This window comes from Durio zibethinus, chromosome 13 (genome assembly GCF_047325235.1).
Source record: "Durio zibethinus cultivar Kanyao isolate XHJ-2024 chromosome 13, ASM4732523v1, whole genome shotgun sequence".
In the NCBI taxonomy this organism is placed as follows: Eukaryota; Viridiplantae; Streptophyta; class Magnoliopsida; order Malvales; family Malvaceae; genus Durio; species Durio zibethinus.
In genome coordinates, this window is record NC_143174.1 from 10,065,823 (window position 1) to 10,087,991 (window position 22,169).

General features: G+C 31.0%; 2 protein-coding genes across 27 annotated transcripts; both read left to right on the forward strand.

Moving 5' to 3' along the window:
• Positions 1 to 5,236: 5,236 nt before the first annotated feature.
• Positions 5,237 to 16,300, forward strand: LOC111302797 (uncharacterized). Of its 26 annotated transcripts, none has more exons than XR_016326440.1 (9): positions 5,272 to 5,703; positions 5,784 to 5,895; positions 6,651 to 6,681; positions 6,843 to 6,995; positions 7,115 to 7,178; positions 7,976 to 8,037; positions 8,217 to 8,275; positions 9,607 to 9,658; positions 10,311 to 10,714. XR_016326440.1 is itself a non-coding variant. In XM_089741838.1 (8 exons), exons 3-7 carry the CDS (start codon positions 6,655 to 6,657, stop codon positions 9,625 to 9,627), a joined length of 258 nt encoding a protein of 85 aa, XP_089597964.1. In that variant the 5' UTR covers positions 5,255 to 5,703; positions 5,784 to 5,895; positions 6,651 to 6,654; the 3' UTR covers positions 9,628 to 9,658; positions 10,311 to 16,300. The 26 variants fall into 26 exon arrangements, 14 of the variants coding, with proteins under 14 accessions (XP_089597954.1, XP_089597953.1, XP_089597964.1 ...); XR_016326432.1 differs by lacking the exon at positions 10,311 to 10,714 and adding an exon at positions 8,683 to 8,740 and having other exon boundaries at positions 5,278 to 5,703; positions 8,217 to 8,587; positions 9,607 to 10,089; XM_089741838.1 differs by lacking the exons at positions 6,843 to 6,995; positions 7,115 to 7,178; positions 7,976 to 8,037 and adding exons at positions 8,495 to 8,587; positions 8,683 to 8,740 and having other exon boundaries at positions 5,255 to 5,703; positions 10,311 to 16,300.
• Positions 16,301 to 18,262: 1,962 nt separating this feature from the next.
• Positions 18,263 to 21,467, forward strand: LOC149515310 (E3 ubiquitin-protein ligase RING1-like). The gene is made up of 2 exons (XM_022898634.2): positions 18,263 to 19,019; positions 21,287 to 21,467. The coding sequence occupies exon 1, from the start codon at positions 18,362 to 18,364 to the stop codon at positions 18,977 to 18,979; it is 618 nt and encodes a 205-aa protein (XP_022754369.2). The 5' UTR covers positions 18,263 to 18,361; the 3' UTR covers positions 18,980 to 19,019; positions 21,287 to 21,467.
• Positions 21,468 to 22,169: the final 702 nt, after the last annotated feature.

The following is a 22,169-nucleotide window of genomic DNA, read 5'->3' on the forward strand; positions in this document are numbered from 1 at the left end:
AAATGAGTAAAGTATTTTTTATTTTTACTTCTAAGTTTTTATATATATTTATTTCTGTATTCATATTAAATGAGTATTTTAAATTTATTTTAATTTCATCTTCATAAGAATTAATGAGTATGGGTAATTCTCATGTCTTAATTTTTTTATAAAAATAAAATTTATTTTTTATTTTTATCTTACACATTTATGTAAATTTTTATAAATATATTTTTTAAAAATATAAATATATTAGTACTAATTAATTTAAAATAAAATATATATTATTAAATAAAAAATTAATTTATTAAACGTATATAAATATATATAATACAAATACAAGACAGATGTTATATTACTCATCCACGTACTTGATAAAAAATTAAAACCATATTGATCTTTGTTTTCATCGCTAAAATTTAATACCCATCCCCATTACCATCAAAGTAAAAAAAAAAAAAAAAAAATTAGATTACCTGATGAATTTGGATAAGATTAACATATCTAAATGTAAAGAAAGTGTTACTACCAAATTCCGAACTAAGGAGTAAAATCCTAAAATCACAAGAAAAAGAGCGATTAAAGGTAAAGGTAGGAAATATTCCTTACATTTTCACTTTAACGCTCAAGTCAAAGATTGGGTATAAGAGATCAGAATAAGAGTAAAGAGTAAGGAAAATAGGAGATAGTAAGTTGGATAGTACCTAGATGGGCTTATTTATAGATGGAACGTTAGAGGTTTGTAAAGTAAGTTGGTGATGTTGATGAGCTGACATGGCATTATACATGTTAAGTTGATTCAATATATTAGGTCAATTTAAAAGTAAAAAATGCCCTTGACTATCTACTAACAGTCTCTAATAGAGGAAATGACCAATTTACCTTTTGAACCAAAAAATACCTCTAACATGTTATCCTCCTATTGAGCAATCTGAGTATCAAACTATAGAGTGTGGACTTTACCAATCTGGTATGTGCCAACCTGATATGTGCTCAATGGTACCAAGCTTGACCTTGAGTGCGGGTTTTGAATTATTCATTTAATTGGTTCGTCTTGAGGTTACTAAGATGAATGATCCAATGTCATGGCAGACCTAGGTTGGACCAAGTGAACTTATAAGTAATTGCTGATGTAGTTTATGCATCTAACATGGTATGGATCAATGTGAAACTTATGTTTTTTCTTAGTATTAGAATTTGATATTTTGGTTTAATTCAAGATTAAGTTGGTGTTTGACTTGTTTGGCCGGTTTAACTTGGGTTTTTGACCAGTTTGAATAAGTTGAATGATCAATTTGTCCCTTTATTATTTGAAAATCACAATTAATAAAGGAGAGAGAAAATTAAATGATAAAGCCTAAAGCTAAAAATGTGAGGGGTTATCCTCAGTTAGATTTAAGACACGTGGCATAATCTAGAGCATTCATCTAATCTTCATGTTGACTATGTAAAAGGCATTTTAGGGCCTTCATTATTTACTTTACAACATTCTTGCTCTCAAGCCGACCTACTTTACCTGACCTAAAATTTGCTAGCTTCTTTTAGCTGATTTTTCTTTCTTTTCTCTTTTTTTGATTTTGGATAGAATAGTGTTGAGAGTTATAAGGTGGAGCCAATGGGAGGACAACTTGGAAGTCAATCGACAAATGACTTAGTCTCTTCTTTTATCGTAAGAAAAAACCATTATAAATTCGTTTTTTGGTTGTACCCAATGATAAAGGAAGATTAAAAAAAAAGTTGAAGATAGTGCTTGCACTAGGGGAGAGCAAATCTATGATAGGATAGATGAGCTTGTGGTTGTAATTTACTTCGAGCTTGAAAATCTTCAAGCTCTTATATTTAAGGTCAGTTTAGCTTCACCAGCTGGCCTTTCTTCTTTCTTTTTTATTTCCTCTCCTCATTCTAAACCTTATTCTGTTTCTTTTACTTTTTTTCACCAACGTTCTAAATTGATCTCAATTTTTATTTTTGATTCTTCCCTCTTATCTGATGGGTATCCTTGCTATTCTTTTGCTTCTTATGATGTCATGGTGGTTTCAGCTACCACTAGGGTGTGAAATCCTGCTTTTCTAAAATCTGAATCTTCCAAAAATGAAAATTTTAAGAGTGAAAAGGGTTCCAACGAGAAGCAAGAAAGGGGGTCCGACTAGGCTGAAGAGAAAAATGAAAAAAAAAAAAATGTCTCATTAGATTTAAAGGTCTTAGTTTAAATTCCTTTCTATATTTCTTGTAACTTAGGTTCAATCCCTAAGAATATAATGAAAAGCTTAAAGAGCAAGACCAATCCTAAAGATTGTCCTAACATGTGCTCTATACATCATGCTTAATCTTTAAAGGTTAACTTTAACCTTTCAAAAAAGGGATACAGTGTGCTGATGCTGACCATCAATAACTAGGTCACTTAAGGGTATAAATGAACAGAGCTTTCAATGAACTGTTCGTAAACATATTCTATTTTTATTCATTTATATTTATTTATTAAGTTTAATAGATGATCTTGAGCAATATTTTTATGTTCGTTTATTAAACGAACTGAATATGAATAGAGGTTTATTTGGTTTGTTTATGTTCATGAACAAGCTTGTTTAAAGTTTGTTTAAAACTCATTCATTGATTGTTTGTTTATTATTCATTTGCTGTTTGTTTATAATAATACTAACAAAATTACATTTGTATCCTTTACCCTAATCCTATTTTAAGGTTTGTTTATATTTGTTTGGATTCGTTTATGTTCATTTAAGGTTTATTTAAATTCGTTTGATTATGATTTGTTTATTGTTCATAAATATGTTAGTTTATATATGTTCTTGAACATGTTCATTTAATATTTACGAACGAGCTCATTTAATTTAATTGAATGAACATAAACAACCTATTATTTAAATAAACGAATATGAACAACAAAGTAATTTTCTTAATGAACACAAATCGAATACGAACACTTTTAAAAATAAATGAACAAACCACAAATATATGTTCATTCATTCATGTTTAATTCATTTACAATCCTAAGGTCATTTCTCCCTTAGAAGATTACCAGATCTAGGTGTATTAGGACTCCATAATGGTAGTCTGAGGTTTTCTTTACATTTTTTAATTGTTAAATTTTTTAATTCTTATAATTTAACTATCATTCAGCTTACTCTAAATTATTTTCAGTACATAATAGCTTTTTATTATTCTTTGTATAAACTTAGATATTTTTTCAACTATCCTTCTATTTAAAGAATTTTTTCGTAGTTAAAAAACACCTTCATGATAAGAGCTAACTATACGTTATAGCTCAACCAACCAAGAAAATCTTCTCAGATTGTCCAAGTTCAATAAAAAGCTAGAAGCTACTTTTCCTCTATATAAAAAAGATAGATGATTAGAGGGAACTCGGGGTGTGAGAGATAATCAATGAGTTTAAAATTTTTGTTGATGATCCGATTCCTTTGATAATAATCGATCTGAGTCATTGGGATAAGATTTTAGAGTTCATTCGTAGGGGAGAGCTGGTTATTAACACCTTTGAGTTGACTCTAATGTAATTAAAGGAACCAAGTATTATGGTAGGTTTGAGGTAATCTCACAAAACATTTATTTTTATAAATTTTTTCTAACATTTAGCTCATTTCACAAATATGTTTGGCATTGCCAAATCTTAAAAAAAAAATCAATTTTACTCAGTTTACACACACGACGAGGCCCAAGAAAGACAAGAAACAACCAGTTCAACTTGAAGTTCTTTCGATGGGGTATTAAAATAATAGACCTGCCTGTTCCTCAACCACTGAACTTTTCAGGTCAAGCCTTTACTATTGTTAAAGGCAAGTAGAAATAGAAGGTAACAACAGGTTAAAATGCCTTTTTTTCCTAAAAGACAAAACATTGAAGCCACCCTCTCTACAACAGCACCCAAGCTTCAACCCATCTAGCCCACCTCGGAGCACTTCTCTATTAGTTTGGAGTATGACTCTAAAGAAAAAACCTTTAAAGAGCCCGAGGTGATTAGAAAATTCATGAAAATTGTCATCCCCAAAAAAGGTACTTCTTTTAGGTTTTTTTTTTTTTTTTTTTGTAGTGTTTGAAATCTCAAGCATGAGAAGGAAAGGAAAAATTCAAGAGGAAATATAATGATTTTGCTACTCGTTTGAAGGAGGCACAAGTTCAAAAGGTTGAGGTTGAGTCTCTTTAGCAGCAATCCAAGCAAAAGCTTAATGAGGCCAAGTTTGAAATTGTAAGGTTGAGGTTGGAGCTTAAGGCTAAAAGGAAAACCAAGAAGGAGGTCAAAGAGCAATGGTTAAGGACTTCATGGCATTTAAAACTTACTATTCCCTATAGACCACCTTTGCCACTGAGAATGTCCTCAAGGCGTTTGATCTGGCATTGGACGAGGTGAAGTTCCTTTATCCTAATATTGATGTCTTTGACATCATCATTTAATCTAGCATTACACAAGGTGAAATTTTTGTTTTTATCTCTTTTGTTTATTTTTTTAAGTGGGAGGTCAGATTATTGTGAGGATCTTTGATCAAATCATTCTATTAAACTTCTGTCAAATCATACCATGTAATGGAATCACTCAACAAAAGTTTTGTCAACTCGTTTTTTGTAATCACTCAAGTAAAATTCTATTATGAGATTAATACAAATACTTTTGCTCAAAGTTTTAGCTTTGTATTTAGTTTTTTACTTTACGATTTACTTCAAAGATATGATCAAAATAAATATTCAAGTTTCATCTAGGTTAAGATAATGAGATCGACTCATTAAATTTAATAAATTAACTTGAGGATATATTAAATTAACTTGAGAATTCGATATAATAAACTGAATTTAATTATTCAAGTGCCATACTACAAGAAAAGCTTGTTTTGATTAGAATTTTAGTGAGAGTTGTACATTGATACTCGGTAAAAGTTTTTATGTAGTAAAGGCCAACATTAGTCCTTGTTGAAATAAATTTTTTGTGAGTACTGTGTTTGGACCTTCACTATTTTTTTTTGTTGTGAGTCACATATAACTTTCACTAATTTAGTATTTTATGTGAGGATCTAAAATTCTTACAAATATATTTCACTTATATAAAATTTTATCTTGATTATGACGAAAGGGAGGTGTAAAAATTAATATAAGTAGATTTAATGAGAAAACATTTGATCCTCACTATATAAAATGTTATAAATTTTATGAATATATATTTTTTAAAAAATAAATATACAAATATTTAAATATATTCTAATAATGTGGATGTGATACTATTAAATAAAAATATATACATTTTACAATAGCAAAGCACTAACTAAATTTTAAAAGATATTAAAAAAATATTGAAAAACCAATAAATAAAAAATTGATAAGTGAGGGTCATCCACTCAACTCGACCTTCACTTGTATGGGCGTTTAAAACAAATCTAACCGAAAAGCTTCAAATATTATCCCCACTTCACAATCACCGATTACGATAATACAAATTCCTTTGCAGATTGCAGCCAAACATTGCTTAAAACACGCCCAACTAGAAATCCACCGGAAAGAAAAAAAAAAGGAAAATCGAAGTTTAGAAACGAAAGAGTGATTAATCGCATACTTCTGTGATTGTAATTAATTCTGTTTTATCCGTCCAAATCAAATATATTTGATTTGAAAATGCAAGCTGTGGTTATTAGCCTAACATATTACTGCAGGAACTATCACCAAGCCCTAAAACCGTTTTCTTCTCGTCTCACAACTAACAAGGTTCATTTTTTTCTCTTTTATTTTTCTTAAAATTTGGTTCGAACTTTGTAGATTTTAATGATAATTTTTTATTTACCCAGCCCTCTAGCTTCTTTGGTACCCGCGTCTCGCTCATGAAAGGGCATAATCCAGGGCGTTGCAGCTTATAGCGTTGTGTGCGGATTCGATCACCTACTCTCACGCATAGGCAAGGTCAGTTTCGTGCGTTTCGATTTGTTTATTATAATTTTAGGTTAGTTTTGAACTCTATCACCCAAGTTTAATTAGAGAAAAAAGTGATTCAATGTTGAAATCTTAGCGCTGTTGACTTAAATAGCATAGTTGGAGCTGGCTCTTTTCATTATTCAATCTTTTATTTGTCAATATACAATTGATTGCTATTGCTCTATCTATAATTTATTTCTTATTCCTTTGATACTGCTAATGATTATGTTAAGAATTCGAGTTTATTGCTTTCTAGAATTAGATGTTTAGTTTATCTGCTTATCCAATGGTTTATGATTTTTTTTTTTGAATAATTAAATGCCTATTTGATTTAGAGAAGTAGAGATGCCAAATATCTTCTTCCTATTTCTCTTTGAATTGAAGAAGATAAGCCATATCAACAAAATCAAGCTACTTCTCAAAGTTTACCGGTTGATATGGGTAATTGTGAAGATATTCCGACTTGGCAAAGGGTTGATGTTGTTAGAGAGACAAGGGAAACACATGTTTCATTAGAAAGGAGAAAAAGAAAGAAAAATGGAAGGAAAAGGAGGAGAAAAAGAAGGCGAATGGTAGAATTAGACAATGAAGATGATGAGCTTTGATGATTTTTTTTTTTTGTATAAAATGCACATGCCAATAGGTGATTATTTTTTCTTTTAGACAATTCACTTATTAAGTATCTTATTAACAAATTGCATTACATGGTTGTCTACTAATAACATGTTTTTCCATTGATGCAGGTTTATGGCTTCTTTCCAAAATGTAGCCCAAGTAATTGGCACCATAGACTTATCTATTTGAATTCTAGTCTGCATCTATTATTACTTACCAATACTCTTTTGATTGTTTTTGTTACTATTTAATAAATATAGCTCTTTAGTTCATGCATTGCTATGCTTTCTGACTAAATTTCTTGTTTTTAATTTGACCAGAACTTGATAGCAGTGCAGTTCTCCAGTACATCTTTAGTTAGTCTTTCTCTAGTTGGTTGTCATGCTATTACTACTCTGGATCTTGCATGTCCTTGTCTTAAGAAAATTTGCTTAGATGGTTGTGATAATCTGGAAAGAGCACCATTTTATCCTGTAAGTTTAGAGTCAAGACTTCTTTGTGATTAATTTGCTTTTATAGTATCGACTAATTGATGCATTGAATTTCTTGCTCTTATAAAAATCTAAAATATGAAGAGTTTCCCTCCTTTTAGGCCACTTTGTTCACTTAATCTCGGAATTTGACCCAAATTGAATGCACTCGGAATTCATATACTGGTAAGCCATAGCTAACCCTTTGCCTTATCATCAGCAAGCGGGCTAGGAATTTTGCCTGTTTTCTTTAGAATTCTAACTGTCCATTTCCAGAGCAAAAAAAAAAAAAGTCTTTGTGTATGTTTCATGAGCTATTGTCCTATGATAAGTCAATTTGCTATAAGTTATTCTCTTGAATTCCTATTTCCAAACTTTATATGTATATTTGACTGCATAGATAAAAAGATTGGATCTGCTTACCTGGAAAGTTAGCAAAAAAGAGTTCTAAACCATGTAAAAAGAAAGACAATGGTCAATTTCCTACACTTTTTTTGGAAATAATTAAATCGTACTATCTAATTCGCATTGTTGCCAATAGAAACCACTCTTATAATCAATTTAATTCTTGTCATGACATTGCAGAAAAGCCTATAGAGGTTGATCATCACTTGTATGAATTTGGCTCCCTTGAACCACATTAAGTTAATTAATTTTCCAACAAGCTCTAATCTTTTATGATAGATAAATGGTCTGGTCTTATATTACTGGAATAGAAGAGGTTAGTGTTAGATCTGAATATGTATTTGACATGGATACTTTCAATTTTTTTAAAATTTTTTTTCATATATTTAGAGGATCAGATCTCCCAATGCGCATGTGTATCTATGTCAAAGTTTATATCCATGTTGAAGCATTTATATAGGTCTCTATCAGTGTTTATGCATATGCACATATGACAGAATTGAAGTTATTTGCAATGTATATTGAACCTAATCAAATGACTGAAGTCACTCTTGACAATCATCTTTTCTAACTTTTAGCAGTCTTCAGCTTTTGATCCACAACTTACTTGTCAATATCAACAACTCTACTGACCCAAGGGGTATTACTCTTCACGCTGGCTTCTGAATTTAACAATGCTTGATTTGTCATATATCAAATGCTTTCTTTTTGTCATTAATGCTTTGGTATGTAAACTTATAACCATTTCATAGTTTCTTAATCCATGAATTTTATCATTGTTAGTGACGTCCATTACATATTTTGGTTTGTAATTGGCAGGAATTGAGTGGAGTCTTTACAATGATGCATCAAATGCATCAGTCTTGGTTGTTAATGAGGTACATGCTATTTTTTTGGCAATTGATGGCTTGTTGGGTGTTGTCTTTATTGTAACTTCACTGACTGACAAAGCAGTAGATGCTGGGGAGGTAAATGGGAATGTGGCCTATGTTTATATGATGTTTATATGATGTTATATGCTTTAAAATTTTTTCCAAATTTTATATTCTCTTGGTACAACCAGCTTGAATCCCTTTGATGTGATTATGTCCCTTCAGCAAAGTGTTCTGGAAAAACTACAATCTCTACATTTCAATGGTTGATTCATTGTGGTTGACCATACTTGATGTTCTGTCCCTTATTTTAGCAAGGTTGGGTGATTTTTTCTTTCAATGAGTCCACTTTTCTCTCTCTGTCTTAAGCAAAACCAAGTTTGTAGTTGTTCTAATTCAAATTTAATTTGAAGTTCTCAAGGAGAGGCTATTATGTTGGAAATATTGAAAAGGTATCAGGCATTTACTCAGGTAACCCATATTTTTCAGATAATGAATCATCAAATTGTGGTTGCTAATTTTGACTGTTGGCCTTAATGTCCACAGGTTGGCTAATTTATGTTTTTATTTCTTTCAAAAGCAACTTGTACCAGTTTCTATTCATGGTCACCTTCTGTTTCTTTTTGTTGTTTACATTAGTGGTTGAATTTTGTAATTGACATTTTATTTTAGACCCACTAATAAAAAATGATAGTTTTTGATGGCTTGTTCACTGGTCTTGAATTTGTTAAAAGAGGATGAAACTGAAGCTTGGGGTGTGGAGCTGTATGAAATTAAGGAAGCGGATACTAACTGCAAAGGACTAATGTGAAATGGTGTCTGACATCAAATTTCCTTTTCCATACCAGCCGAAGTCGTTCCCTCTTGTAATTGTTTCAAATGCATTAGATTACTTGTCTCCAAGATATCTAAACAAGACACTTCCTGATTTTGAAAGGGTATCTGCTGGTGGAGTTGTTATATTTATAGGAAAAAGCAATTGAAGTTTATTTTAATTCCCGAACTTACAAGTCATAATCTATGTTTACTTGTCGATGGTTTAAACCGCTTACTTTTTTATTTTTGCCAAATTTAGCCACTTTTTTCTATTGGTGGACTTTTGATTGATTCTTTGTTTAGATCTACTACCTACATTTACTCCTTATATGCTATATGTATGTCATCATGGCCATCTTTTTCTTCGTTTTCATATTTTAATAGACCTGTCTGTGTTGTAAAAAAAATGCATTAAGCTTTTATAGCAGTGTTTTTGTAGCTAATATGCTATATGTGATTTCAAATAAATAATTTGAGCCTTTTTGACATGTCAAGGACTTTTCTGATTGTTATAAGTGTAGGTTTTCCAAGTGGAAAGCTAAAGCAGCAGAGGTGTCCAAATATGGAAGGGTGGTAAGTGGCTATTACTATTTTCTTTAATTATTGTTTTTTAATATAAATTGTTAAGCCTTGATCATCGCTAGGAACATGGACACCGTTTGTATCTTTTTTTGTTGGATAGGCCTGTAAATGAATGTTGTCAAGTAGAACTTTCATGGTAAGTTGGCAGGGAACTTTGAATGCATAAACTACTTGTCAATAGTTTAAAGTTTTTCAAATTCTAGTATATTCTAAGGGAAAGAATTGTTTGGTTAATGGGTTGGTTACGCTGGTGTAGAGAGACATGATCTGTTCATTGCTTGGGTGTGAGCGGCATTGAGTGTTTCAATTTCTTTGTGTTTGTTATGCAGCTCGGTTCTTTGATGTTTTATTTCTGTAACTTTGGAACTATTTGTTTTGAGGCTTTCTACGAAAGAATGTTGCTTAGCTGCAAGTATTGCTCAGATTATATGTAATCAATTGGCCATTGTAAAACTGAGCATACTACTTGGAAAAGAAAGTGAATGAAAAAAAGAAAAGGATGTAATGTACAACCTAAAACGAAAATTTATTATCGCACTAAAACTCCAATCTTGTCTCATTGACCAATTATTTGGGGTGGATGATTTTCACCATATTTGTTTTTATTTGCAAATGTAAGATTTCATACAAGGAAGCATTGCAGGTAGATGAACCTTATTGAAATCATGCTTAATGCCTAACAATGGCTTCATCATATGGAGTTTCTTTTTTGGCCTTAAGAATTTCAACCTACTAAGAGATTCTTTATTGGTGGTAGAAGGAAATGATATGAGGGAGGGATTCCTGTTGATTTTGATTGTGTATTACTTGATTGTCTTGCTAACTTGTTTAAGTTTTTTAGATAAAAAACTATAAAGTACTTAAAAAGAATTGATATGCTCAAGAGATATTTGTATATTATTTGGAATTTGTATATATGGATGCTTATTTGGTTTTATACAATAATTATTTGGACAAATATTATTTATTTATGTTTTGTTTGGAGTAAGAGTTACAAACATAAAAAATATGTAAGTATATTAACAAATAAAATAAAATAAATAAATAAGTATTTTTCATGAGGGTCTTAGATTTTTTCACTAAATGATGTAAAATGCTATAGTGAAGGTCATAATTCTCAATAAAAATAATTTTAAATGAGGATTAATACAAATTTTCACTAAAAGTAAAACCTTTAAGTGAAAATTAATAAAAGCTTTCATTAAATGTAAAAGATATAGTGAGAGTCAAAATTGACTTTCACTATAAGTTTTTCATTTAGTGATGATTGAAATAAACTTTCACTAATTATTTACATTTAGTGAAGCTCTTTTAACCTTCACTAAATGATAGATATAATGAATTTTATTTTGTCTCTCATTATATATAATTAACTAGGGAACTTACAGTGAGAGATTATGAGAGTCACATTGACTCTCGCTCAAAGAATAAGTGAGGATTATATGAATTTTTTGTGAGAGTCATAACCCCTACTAAAATACTATTCTTATAGTGCTCATTCGATTTAAAAATGTGTTCCTCGAGATTCATTTTAGAAATATAGGATAAAAATTAAGTCAATTATCAAGTTGGATAACACTTTAGCTTGGCTTTGGGTGTGGCACATTGCTTAGACTCTGGACTTTCTTAATATATTGAATGGAGTTAATAGTTGGGACTTTTATTAAACAAATTTCCTTCAAAATTACAAGTGTGAGCTCGGCTCTACATCACTAGTAATAGACTTTAAGATTGTCCGCATTTCATGTCTTATAATTTGTAGGTTGCATCATGGATGACCTCTTTAACAATGTAGGGCCCTTTTAATTCGGGGTTAATTTTTCACCTCAATCATCAACTTTTGAGGCTTCTTTTTTTTTAAGTACAAGTCGTCTCTTTTTATATTTTTGCGTTGAACTTTTTTATTGTAAAAGTTAGCTATTTTTTGTTAATAGACTACTATTTTGGTCAAAGCTACATTTCTTTGTTCTTCAGCCAAATCCAAATTGGCTTTAAGGGTATTTTCATTCCCTTTACAAATTTGAGTTTAACTCGTAAGCTTGGGAGGCTAATTTTTGTGGGCACCATTATTTCTGTCCTAAATGCTAAATGAAATGGTGTCTTTCCCGTGAAGACCTTGGCGGTAATTTTAAGAGCCCATACACTGAGCAAATCGTCGGCCCATTTACCTTTGGCTTCATCTAGTCTCTTCTTAAGGGCTTTTAGTATAGTTTTGTTGGTAGCCTCGGCCTACCCATTAGACTAGGGGTGGTTGACTGAGGTGAATCTCAGATCAATGTGGAGATTGGCACACCATTCCTTGAACTTTAGGTTGTAAATTGCTTTTCATTGTCCATTATTATAGACTGAGATAAACCAAATATGTATAATATGTTTTTCTAGACAAACTTTTTAACCTAAACTTTTTAGTGATGGCTAAAGCCTCAGTTTCAAGCTCTTTTATGAAGTAATCAACTGCTACTATTTCAAACTTTTTTTACCCTGTGGCTAAAATGAATAGACCAAGGACATATATTCCCCACTACATGAAAAGCCAAGGGCTGATGATAGGGCCAGGTCAGTGGATGTGAAGTGTTATATATATGTGAACCTTTGGCATTTGTTACATTTTTTACTAGGTTGATCGCATCATTTTTGATAGTTGGCTAGTAGTAGCCTTATCTCAATACCTTCTAAGCAAATGGTTAAGGTTCGAGGTGATTGCCACAGATTCCCTCGTGTATTTCTCTAAGTATGTAGTTTATTTCTTTTTCATTTATACATTTTAGGAAGGCAAACTAAATATTTTTTTATACAATTTCCCATTAATCACGGTGTATCAAGGAGTTTTTCTCATTGGATCTTTAACTAGGACTTTATCCTTGGGTAGTTCTCCTAGTGTCAAGTATGCTTTGATTGGAGTTATCCATGATTGTTTCTTTTCATTATGATCGACTAGTTTTTCTTCAATGCTTTTCTTTTCCAGCTTTTCCATCAAAACTTGAGTTGAGTTTTTCATTGTCATTTTTGAAGCTAGTTTAGACAGCAAGTCAACCATTGTGACCTTGGTATATTCCTAATCTTGGCTTTAGAAAATGCGAATAAGTAAGTTAGCACTTTTTCTAGATATTTCTTTATTCCTTTTCCTTTACCTCCAAACTCTCTATTTATTTGACCAACCACTAACTATGAATCACTGTATACAATAATATTTTTCGCATTCAACTTGTTTGGCAATCTTAGGTTGGTTATTAGGGCTTCATATTTGGCCTTGTTATTCAAATTTTGAGTTTGAACTTTTAAGGTGTACGTGAACTATACATTTTTTAGACTGATCAGAATTAGGTTGACTCTATTTCTTTGGCTTGTAGCTGACCGTCAATTAAAAGTTTTTACATTTTTTCTTCTTTGATTTCATTAGCCTTTTTAGGTCGTCCATTATTTTGGGTCGATGTGCATTTGACAACAAAATCTGTTAACACTTGTGATTGTAAAGCTAACCTAGATAGTATAAGCAGATCATAATCACTGAGTTCAACTATCCACTTGATTAGTCTATTAGATAATTCTTATTTTTTTAGAATTTGCCTAAGTGGTTAATCGATCAAGACTTTAATTATGTGGGCATGAAAGTATGGCCTGAGTTTTCTGGCCAACATGACAACTACATAGGCTAGTTTTTTTTTTTCGGCATAGTTTATTTCAGATTCTGTTAGCACTTATAAAATACATAGGCCTTTGTCTTCTTTTTTTTTCTTTAACCAGATTTGAGCTAATGGCCTAGTCGATGGTAGTAAGGTACAAGTAAAGCGTTTCATTAGGCCTCGACTTTAATAAAATAGGCAGAGAGAAAATAAATTGTTTAAGCTCTTCAAAAGCTTTTTGACATTGTGGTGTCTATCTGAAGTTCGAGATATTCTTGATAATTTTAAAAAATGATAAGCACCATTTTGTTGACCTAGACATAAATTTGCTCAAGGTAGCAATCCTTTTGTTAGCTTTTGCCTTTCTTTAATTAAGGTTTGTACTTTCATGTCTAAAATAACTTGGACTTTTTCAAGGTTTGCCTTTATCACATTTTTGTTGATCATGTAACCGAAGAACTTTTCCCACGTGACGTCAAAAGCACATTTGCTCGGATTGAATTTTATGTTGTATTTTTTTAGGGTATTGAAGGTCTCTTCTAGGTCTTTCAAGCGTTTGATCAAGCTCTTGCTCTTCACTATCATGTCATCAACATATTCTTTTATATTCCTATCGATCTGGTCCTTGAAGATCCTAGCTTTTGATAGGTTGCTCATGATTTTTTCAGGCTAAAAGGCATGGCTTTGTAGAAATTTTTTGTTATGAAGGCTATTTTTTTCTCATCTTATTTTAAGTATTTTAATATGATTGTAACTTGAATAAGCATCCATAAAGGTAAGCAAGTTGTTTTTGTCTTTGTTATCTACTAGTTGATCTATGTTGCAAGGGACTTGCTGTCTTTTGGATAGACTTTGTTGAGGTTGATAAAGTCCACACACATTTTCACTTTTCATTGTGCTTTTTTATCGCCTTCATGTTGGCAATCCAAATAGGGTAGTAAACCTCCCTAATGAAGCCTGCTTTTAACAATTTATTGACCTCATCCTCTATTGCTTTAGCCTTGTTTTTCCTATTCATTCTTTTGTTGTCTGCCACCTCGGTTCCCTTTTAGTGTTCCCTCTTGATTCTTTTTTGACTATTTCTTTTGATTCCCTTTTTTGTACTCTATCCTACCTTGACCCTGTTTTCGTCGGTTCACAAATCTGTCAAGCCAACCTCTTATGATCAAACTTTCTATTTCATTTTTCAACTCGATACAATCTTCAATGTTATGGTAAAGCCCTTGTGAAATGCGTATATTTTGTTAGGGTCTTATCGAGTGTTTTGTCTTAGTGGCTTTGCCCATCTAAGCTCGGGTTCGTTTTCTTTTTATATCAAAATACTTTTTCGGGAGGTATTCAGTGTTGTGTAATTGCGTTATTTGCTCAGGTTCCTAGCTCTAGGGTATTCTTGTTGTCTTTTTTTCTTGGGGGAGGTTCATAGATTTTATTACCTTTTTTTTTCATTTGAGGAAAGAGGATGAGCCGTTTTCGTCTTGGTTGTCGAGGAAGGGGGATCAATCTCTTTCACCTTGATTTTTTCTTGTAGTTTCAGCGTTGATATAGTTTTTCGCGATAAGTAGCATGACGACTAATTTCTTTGGTGATTCAAGGGAGAGTGTAAGTTTTCGGTGGTAACTTTTATCATTGAGTTCACTGGTGATGGCGACCACTGTGGTTGCATTTAAACTCCAAGATTTTTGTTCTACTGGGGTTCAAGAATGAGTTTTTTTGTTTTTTGGGTGATGGTTGGTATAAAGGTGTATGCGTGGTAAAGCTTGACCGGTGGTGCAAGCTCTTCTTTTCGAAAAGTTGATGAAACCTTAATGTTTTCATAACTCATTTGCCTTTTTGTTGGTTGTCTTCCAAGGGTGACTAAGTCGGTTACTTTGGAGGTATGTGGTGGGGTTATGGCTTGGAGCATTTGATTGAGGGCTTGTATCTATTTGCTTAAGGTTAGAAATTGTTCTATTGTTAGGTCTACTAGAAGTGCAAGTCAGTTTGTTGGTTGGTTAGTATGGGTTTCAGTTCCAGCTAGAATGGCTAGCTCTCATTCTTTAAGAACTCTTTTTTTGGGTGGCATATTGTTTAGCTCAGCTAAAGAATGTATAGCCTTTACCTGGTGCGCCAAATTTTGGTGTGGATTGCCAAGAGGAAGGACAAAATCTTGAAATCACATAAAAGAGAGCAATTAAAGGTAAAGACAGAGAGTGTTTCTTGCATTTAAACTCTGATGCTCAAATTAGAAGTTGGCTATAAGAAGTCGAAAGCAGAGTGGACAGTAAGGAAAGTAGGAGATAGCAAGTTAAATGGATAGTACCTAAATGGTCCTATTTATAGATGGAAGTTGAGAAGTCTGTGGGGTAAGTTGGTGACATGATTGAGTTGACGTGGCACTGCACATGTCAGGTTAGCTTAAAAGTAAAAAATGTCTTGGTTGTTTGCTGAGAGTCTTTAATGGGGAAAATGACCAATTTGCCCTTCGAACCCAAAATACCCCTAACAAAAAGAAAAATGAATTTTTTCTCCTTTCTCACACAAGCATACTCAATCCTTTACCTTCAACCCTAGCTATTTTTCCTTTCCTTTTTTTCTCTTTAAAAAATTCAATCCCTCGTTCCTTTTTCCTTGAAAAAAACATAATACCTTGTTCCTCGTTCCTTTTTCCTTTTCCCTATCCTCATATACATGATAATGGAAAACAATTTTTCAACTTTTGTAAATTTTTTGTTAGAGTTATTTTTTTTCTAAAATTTTGATTTTTGGTACTATTATTTTTCCTTTTTGTGTTATTGGAGGGTTTTTATTTATACTTCATTGTTTTTCATTATTTTGTGTCATCGGAGCTTTTTTCTTTATTTTTCTCACATTAAAGGTTGATATAGAAAAAATTATTTCTTTTAGATAAATTAAAAACTTATTTCATTTTGAATAATTTTTTTGGAAAAAGAGTAATAACTTTTGTATAGAAACAATTATTAAAAATTTGTAAAACATCCTTTTTGTAATTCCTTAAAATGTGTTTAGTTTACAAATTCTTAGATTTTAGAAAGTAAAGTAATTTTGATAAAAAAATAATAATATTGAAAGAGAATCTTTGATTCCTAATTTTTGTTGTTCTTAAAAAGTGTAAGAATTTTATGTTTGGTTAGAGGAATATAAGACTACCAAATAATTTATTGTCTTTGATTACACATAAATAATAAGTGACTTTTACAATATATGACACGTAAATAACACGTGAATAAACAAATAATTTATTTAATTTATTTTTTGTTTAACTTATAAATTGTTTATTTAATATTTTTGTTAAATTATTTAAGAAAAATTACTTTAGGTTTTATTTTACATATAATATATGTAATAATAAAATTTTATCATAATATAAATGTTTTCATATTTAAAAAAAATCGCATTTTAATCTTAAAAACGTTTTGTAATTGAAATTTAAGAATTTTGAACAATAAATTTTTATATTTTCAACAAATATCATTTTTTATCTTAAAAAAATTATCTTTATTAAATTTTGAAAAATATATTTTTTCATATTTTTAACAATAAATGCACTTTTTATTTTAAAAATATCATCTTTATTGAATTTTGAAGAATAAATTAAAAGTAACATATAAAATTACTATGTTTATAAGGTAAATAATATTGTATATGTAATATGAAAGTACAATTAAGTGAAAACAAATAAGACAAAATTTTACTTTATTTTTGAATTATAAAAAAAACTTAAAGGGATAAAAATTTTTTATTACCTATTTTCTCTCTTTTTTATTTTATTAAAAATTTTAAAAATTAAATTCCTTTTAGACAAACAAAAAAAGTAAATTAAAAAAATAAAATTTCAACCAAAATTCTCGTTTTCTTGAACCACACTTTTTTTAAAAGAGTGTTTGATTTACTAAATTTAAGATTTCAAGTAAAGTGTGATATTTAAGAAAGTTTAATATCTGAGATTTTATTTGAGTTTTAGGGTCTCGTTTTCTTGAACCACTTTTTTTTTAAAAGAGTGTTTGATTTACTAAATTTAAGATTTCAAGTAAAGTGTGATATTTAAGAAAGTTTAATATCTGAGATTTTATTTGAGTTTTAGGGTAATTTATAATTAGATTTACTTATTTAGTTGGAAAAAATTTGGGTTTATTAATTCATATATAATTATCATGATTTCTTGACAAGTTGTAGGTAACTTTTCATTTTGTTTTAATAAAAAATCAAAATGACAAATGATGCTTTTAACAGCAAAAGAAAAGAAAGATTTTAATTTTTTTAATTAAATATATTCAATTACAACATTTAATTAAACATTAAGCTGTAATTGTTATATTAAAATATAAAAAAATCAATTATGGCATTTGGAAGAGCTAAATGTTTTATTTGTTTTTGTAAATATGTTAAAAAAAAATATCAAATAAGACATTTGTTCAAAAAAATATCTTATCTATTTTTGTAAAGATTTTGAAAGATTATTTATAAAGTAAAGTATCTTTAAAAAGGAAACTCTTTATTTGAATGGGTTAAATAAAACATTTATTTAAAGAAATGTCTTAATTGATATAAATTAAGACGTTTATCAAGATGTGTCTTCTTTTAAACATCTTAATTGTCACATCTTAAATTGAATTAAAAATAAGGTAAATTTTTAGAAAAAACTTAAAATAAAATTTTATTTTTAAAAGGTAATTGATATATGAAAAAAATTTTATTCAGGTTATATTTAAAAATAAGATAATTTTTCTTATAAAATCTTAAAATATTACAAGAAAATGTGAGTTTTTAATTTCAAAACTTTGTTATTTTTAAAAATTTGATGCTTTTTTTCATAATAAAATTATTTTAATTCAAACATAGGAAATAAATATCTATCATCAAAATTTTGAAAAAAAATTTATAAATTTTTTCGAATCAAATGCTGTCTAAATATTAACATGCTATGGCGTCGGCAAGTAACATGCTCCTATCAAAAATAAAAATTAAAAAATAAAAGAAAGAAAATAGCTGGTAACTGTATAACACATCTACTGGTCTTGTGTTTTGATCACTCATACCTGATCAGGGACCAGAATCAGTTTCTTCTTCCCAAATGGCTTCTCGATCCCAAACCCCATCCCCTGCTACCTACTGGTGCCACCAATGCGACATGAGCGTGGCTCTTATCTCCTCGTCCATCCCCAGCTGCCCCGACTGCCATGCCAACTTCCTGGAACCTATGGACTCCCCCTTGCTTCTTCGCCAAAATGACGATACTTTCCTCTTGGACAGCCCCGCCTTCCGCCGCCTCCTCCTCCTTTCTTCCTCCGATCCCATTACCCATCTCTTTCCCAACGTCCAGAAGTCTGCCATGGATTCCATTGCCACCGTGAAAATCTCGTCTTCCTGTCTGGAGCCTGACTCCATGCTCCTCTGTGCAGTGTGCAAAGACCCCTTGTTACTGGATTCCGATGCCAAACAGCTTCCCTGCAAGCATCTCTACCATCCAGACTGCATACTTCCCTGGCTCTCCAACCATAACTCGTGTCCTCTCTGTCGCTCTACCCTGCCCACCCATCACCACCATGGATCTAATACCTCCAAAGTTAACAATTTCTTAATGGAATTGGACGAGGACGATGCAGATCGGCATTGGACCCAGCTTCGCTTTCCTCTTAATTCCGGTGATGCACCGGACGACTGTCCCACCGTCTCAACCATTATCTCCTGAGGCTGAGGAGAAATCTAAGTCCAACCCACCATTATCTCAGGTGTGTTTTCTGTTATTGAATTGCAATGTTTGTTTCAAACATGGATCGAGATTATTTGATTCGCACAGTAATTAAAAATTCCGCTTGACTACAATAATAGGGAAATGCACTGTTGATTGAAAGAAGTCATCTGAGCTATTGTTATTCATAAACTTCCAAGTTACCTGCTTTTACAATTCAATCGCTCATTATAAACACATAACTCTCAATTCCTAACTGAAACCCTTTTAGCTCTTGACTTTTGAATAACAATGTACTATTGTTCTTTCTCTAATGCAAATGACCAGAGATTCTATGAAAAAAAAAATCCAGAGATTCTAATACTCTTCAATAAAATGAAGCTTTTCTAGCTTCTAAAGTTCTTTGTTTCCCTTATCCCTCTGGTTTTGTCATCAAAGCCAATCAGAGAACGAATCTTAAACATATAACTCTAAATTTTCATATCATTACATTAGAACAGTAGAAACTATATTTCTTATTGAGACTCAGAACTCAAACAAAAGAAAATAGATTTATGGATGGAATCATTATGCACTATTTGTTGACAAAAAATTTAGTTATGGTGAAAAATCAGTATAATTCTAACGTTGAATCACAAACAAAGCATTGGGTCAGACTCTTCTTTATTGTGAAGGTAATAGCTATGGATAGTCATCAACTTTGCCCAAGGGGGAGAAGAATAGACTTCTTTACCAAGTGGAAGTCAAAGGAGTGAGAACTTTTGGTGTTTATAAAAATCATAGAAATGGCCTATGAAGGCACCTGTCTGCTACTTTTGGTTAATTAGGAAACAAAGAAGTGAGATTTATTTCTTTAACTTTTTACAAGAAAAAACAGATTCTATCATAACTTGCAGATGCTTTGAGGAGCCATTTAAATTTTCTTCACTAGTTGGGAAGACCTACAAAGTTAAGATATTGTAGAAAATATATATTTTAAGAGGGCCTTGCCTGGTTATATCCTCTCTGGTGTGCTTTAGGTAGGTTGTTAACAAAGTGTCCCAACCTTAAGATAAGTGGCTGCTCTTACAGTTTGAATCCATGTTCAATCAATACTTGCAAAATTGCACCATAACTGTTTATCATATCATTTAGTTTAGCTATGTGATTTGAGACTATGAGTACCTTCACAGTTAGGCTAAAGCTTAATGAAAGAGTAGAAATTTAAGCATTAAAAAGCACTTTGGTTGGATATGATTGCTTCTTTAGTGAGAAGCTATCTATCTTTGAAGAAGCAGCTGTGTCCATGCCAGCCACTATCTCTTAATAATAAGAAATTATAAGAATGATTCCGGTAAAACCATCAAAAGAGAATATCATACATATTTTTGCTTAATTTATATAGGACTATTCCAAAACTGATTAATTCACTGAACATAATATGTGATTTGATTAAAGATAAGCATCAATCTTATAAAATGTACTTGTTTATTAATTTATCTTATTCATAAATCATAATGAAGTACATGTTACCCATATCTGATATCCTATATTTGTATCTTTGCCTCCCAGGCAGGGCCAATTTTTAATAACTTTTGAGCAACAATTATGAAAGAAATATTTTACTTTTAACCAACTATTGCTTAAATATCTAGGTATATGTACTCGAAAGGGGTGATACGTTGTGTATCAGTTTACAAGCTATAGCTTGTTTTCCTCCTAGATTTGTCCAAGTCCAATTCACGTGGAGAAGTATTTGAAATCTTTTAGGTGGACAAGTATTGACTGCAATTTTAATCTAACATGTAACAATAAAAGAAAAAGTATAATCTAAAAACCCCTCCTTTATTTTTATTTGGCATCTCTCATCTTTTATCTCCTACTGTTCACTCAGCCAAGTGCTGCTGTTTCTGTTTTAGCATTTATCTATTCTTGTTTTGCTAGTTTTCTCTCATGTTAAACCCTGGTTTGAAAATGCAAAATTTTGATGTACTCTTTACCACTTTGAGGTTTCAACTGGTTCAACTCAAATTATTGCCCTCCTTTTGTTTCCAATTTTCTATATTTCCATTCTTTGCATAAAATTCTACCTAAACAATAGATCCACTTTGATATATATATGTATGTATGTATGTATGTATGTATGTATGTATTATTGTTTGAGATTAAATGTTAGCTATGTTTTCTGCATTATTGAAATAAAAAGTTACTTAGCTGTCTGATCATTTGATCGTATTATGAGTATCATTTTGTTATGTTGAAAGCTTCAAGCAGGCCCTAGTTTTGGTTCTTAACTTGTGCTTTATTTTCATATTTGATTGCATGCAGGGAAAAAATGTCTAATTATTACTGAAGGAATTTCAGGCTTGTCACCATAATTTATTTTGTAAATGTAAATCTGCTGCAGACAACTGTGCTAGTAGATAATAACATAAATTTCTGTGTGATTATTGGTTTGCGACTCACTGCATCTTTGCTTTAATTCTGTTAAAAGGTTTGTTGAACTCAACCCTTTGTTCACAATTGCATAGCTGCTTTAGGCTAATCTGTTTGGAACCACGTTTAAACTTTTAGGCAACAGTTTGGCACTTTAGAGATTCTACCCTCTCCCCATCCATCCAAAATTTTAATCCATTTTCTTCTTTTTCTGTCATTTTTAATTGTTAGCTCAAGGGCGACTTTTTTTTGGTCATTATGAAGCTGATGTAGATATTGTAACAATTTTTTTTGCAGTTATATAAAATATTTAAAAAGTTAATTAGACAATAATAATAAAGAGGCATTTCAAATGTGTTAAAATATGGTAATGGTTTTTTTTATCGTTACTAATTTGATATAAAATTATTGGTTGTATAAAATATAAAAAAAATGAAATAAACAATGATTATGAAAATTCCTTTCAAATATAATGAGATTTTACAAGATATTTTTCGGTGTTAAGAATTGTGGCCATTAAAAGTTCATTTTCTAGCAGTGAAATCATTTCAGAAAGAAGTTTACCAAGTCTTGAAGGCACATGACCTTAGAACATATCAAATCATTAACGATGACGACAGGTTTGCAAAACAGTTGATGATGAATTACCCTTTCTGGGTATTGGTGTTGAATTACCTTTGATGTCTTGATCAAATAGCTTTTACCTTGACAAAGCCACCTAGTAAAATTCACCCTGAAACAAATTTACCCCAGACAAGAATTACGTCGACATAAC

What these genes read in the sequence shown, in the direction of transcription:
- LOC111302797 (XM_089741828.1), top strand. Translation starts at nt 6,655, where the DNA reads ATGGCTTCTTTCCAAAATGTAGCCCAA. An exon ending in CAGTCTTGGTTGTTAATGAG is followed by an intron (nt 8,276 to 8,494) that starts GTACATGCTATT and finishes ATGTCCCTTCAG; the next exon opens with CAAAGTGTTCTGGAAAAACT. An exon ending in CTGTCCCTTATTTTAGCAAG is followed by an intron (nt 8,588 to 8,682) that starts GTTGGGTGATTT and finishes TTTAATTTGAAG; the next exon opens with TTCTCAAGGAGAGGCTATTA.
- LOC149515310 (XM_022898634.2), top strand. Translation starts at nt 18,362, where the DNA reads ATGGCTTCTCGATCCCAAACCCCATCCCCTGCTACCTACTGGTGCCAC.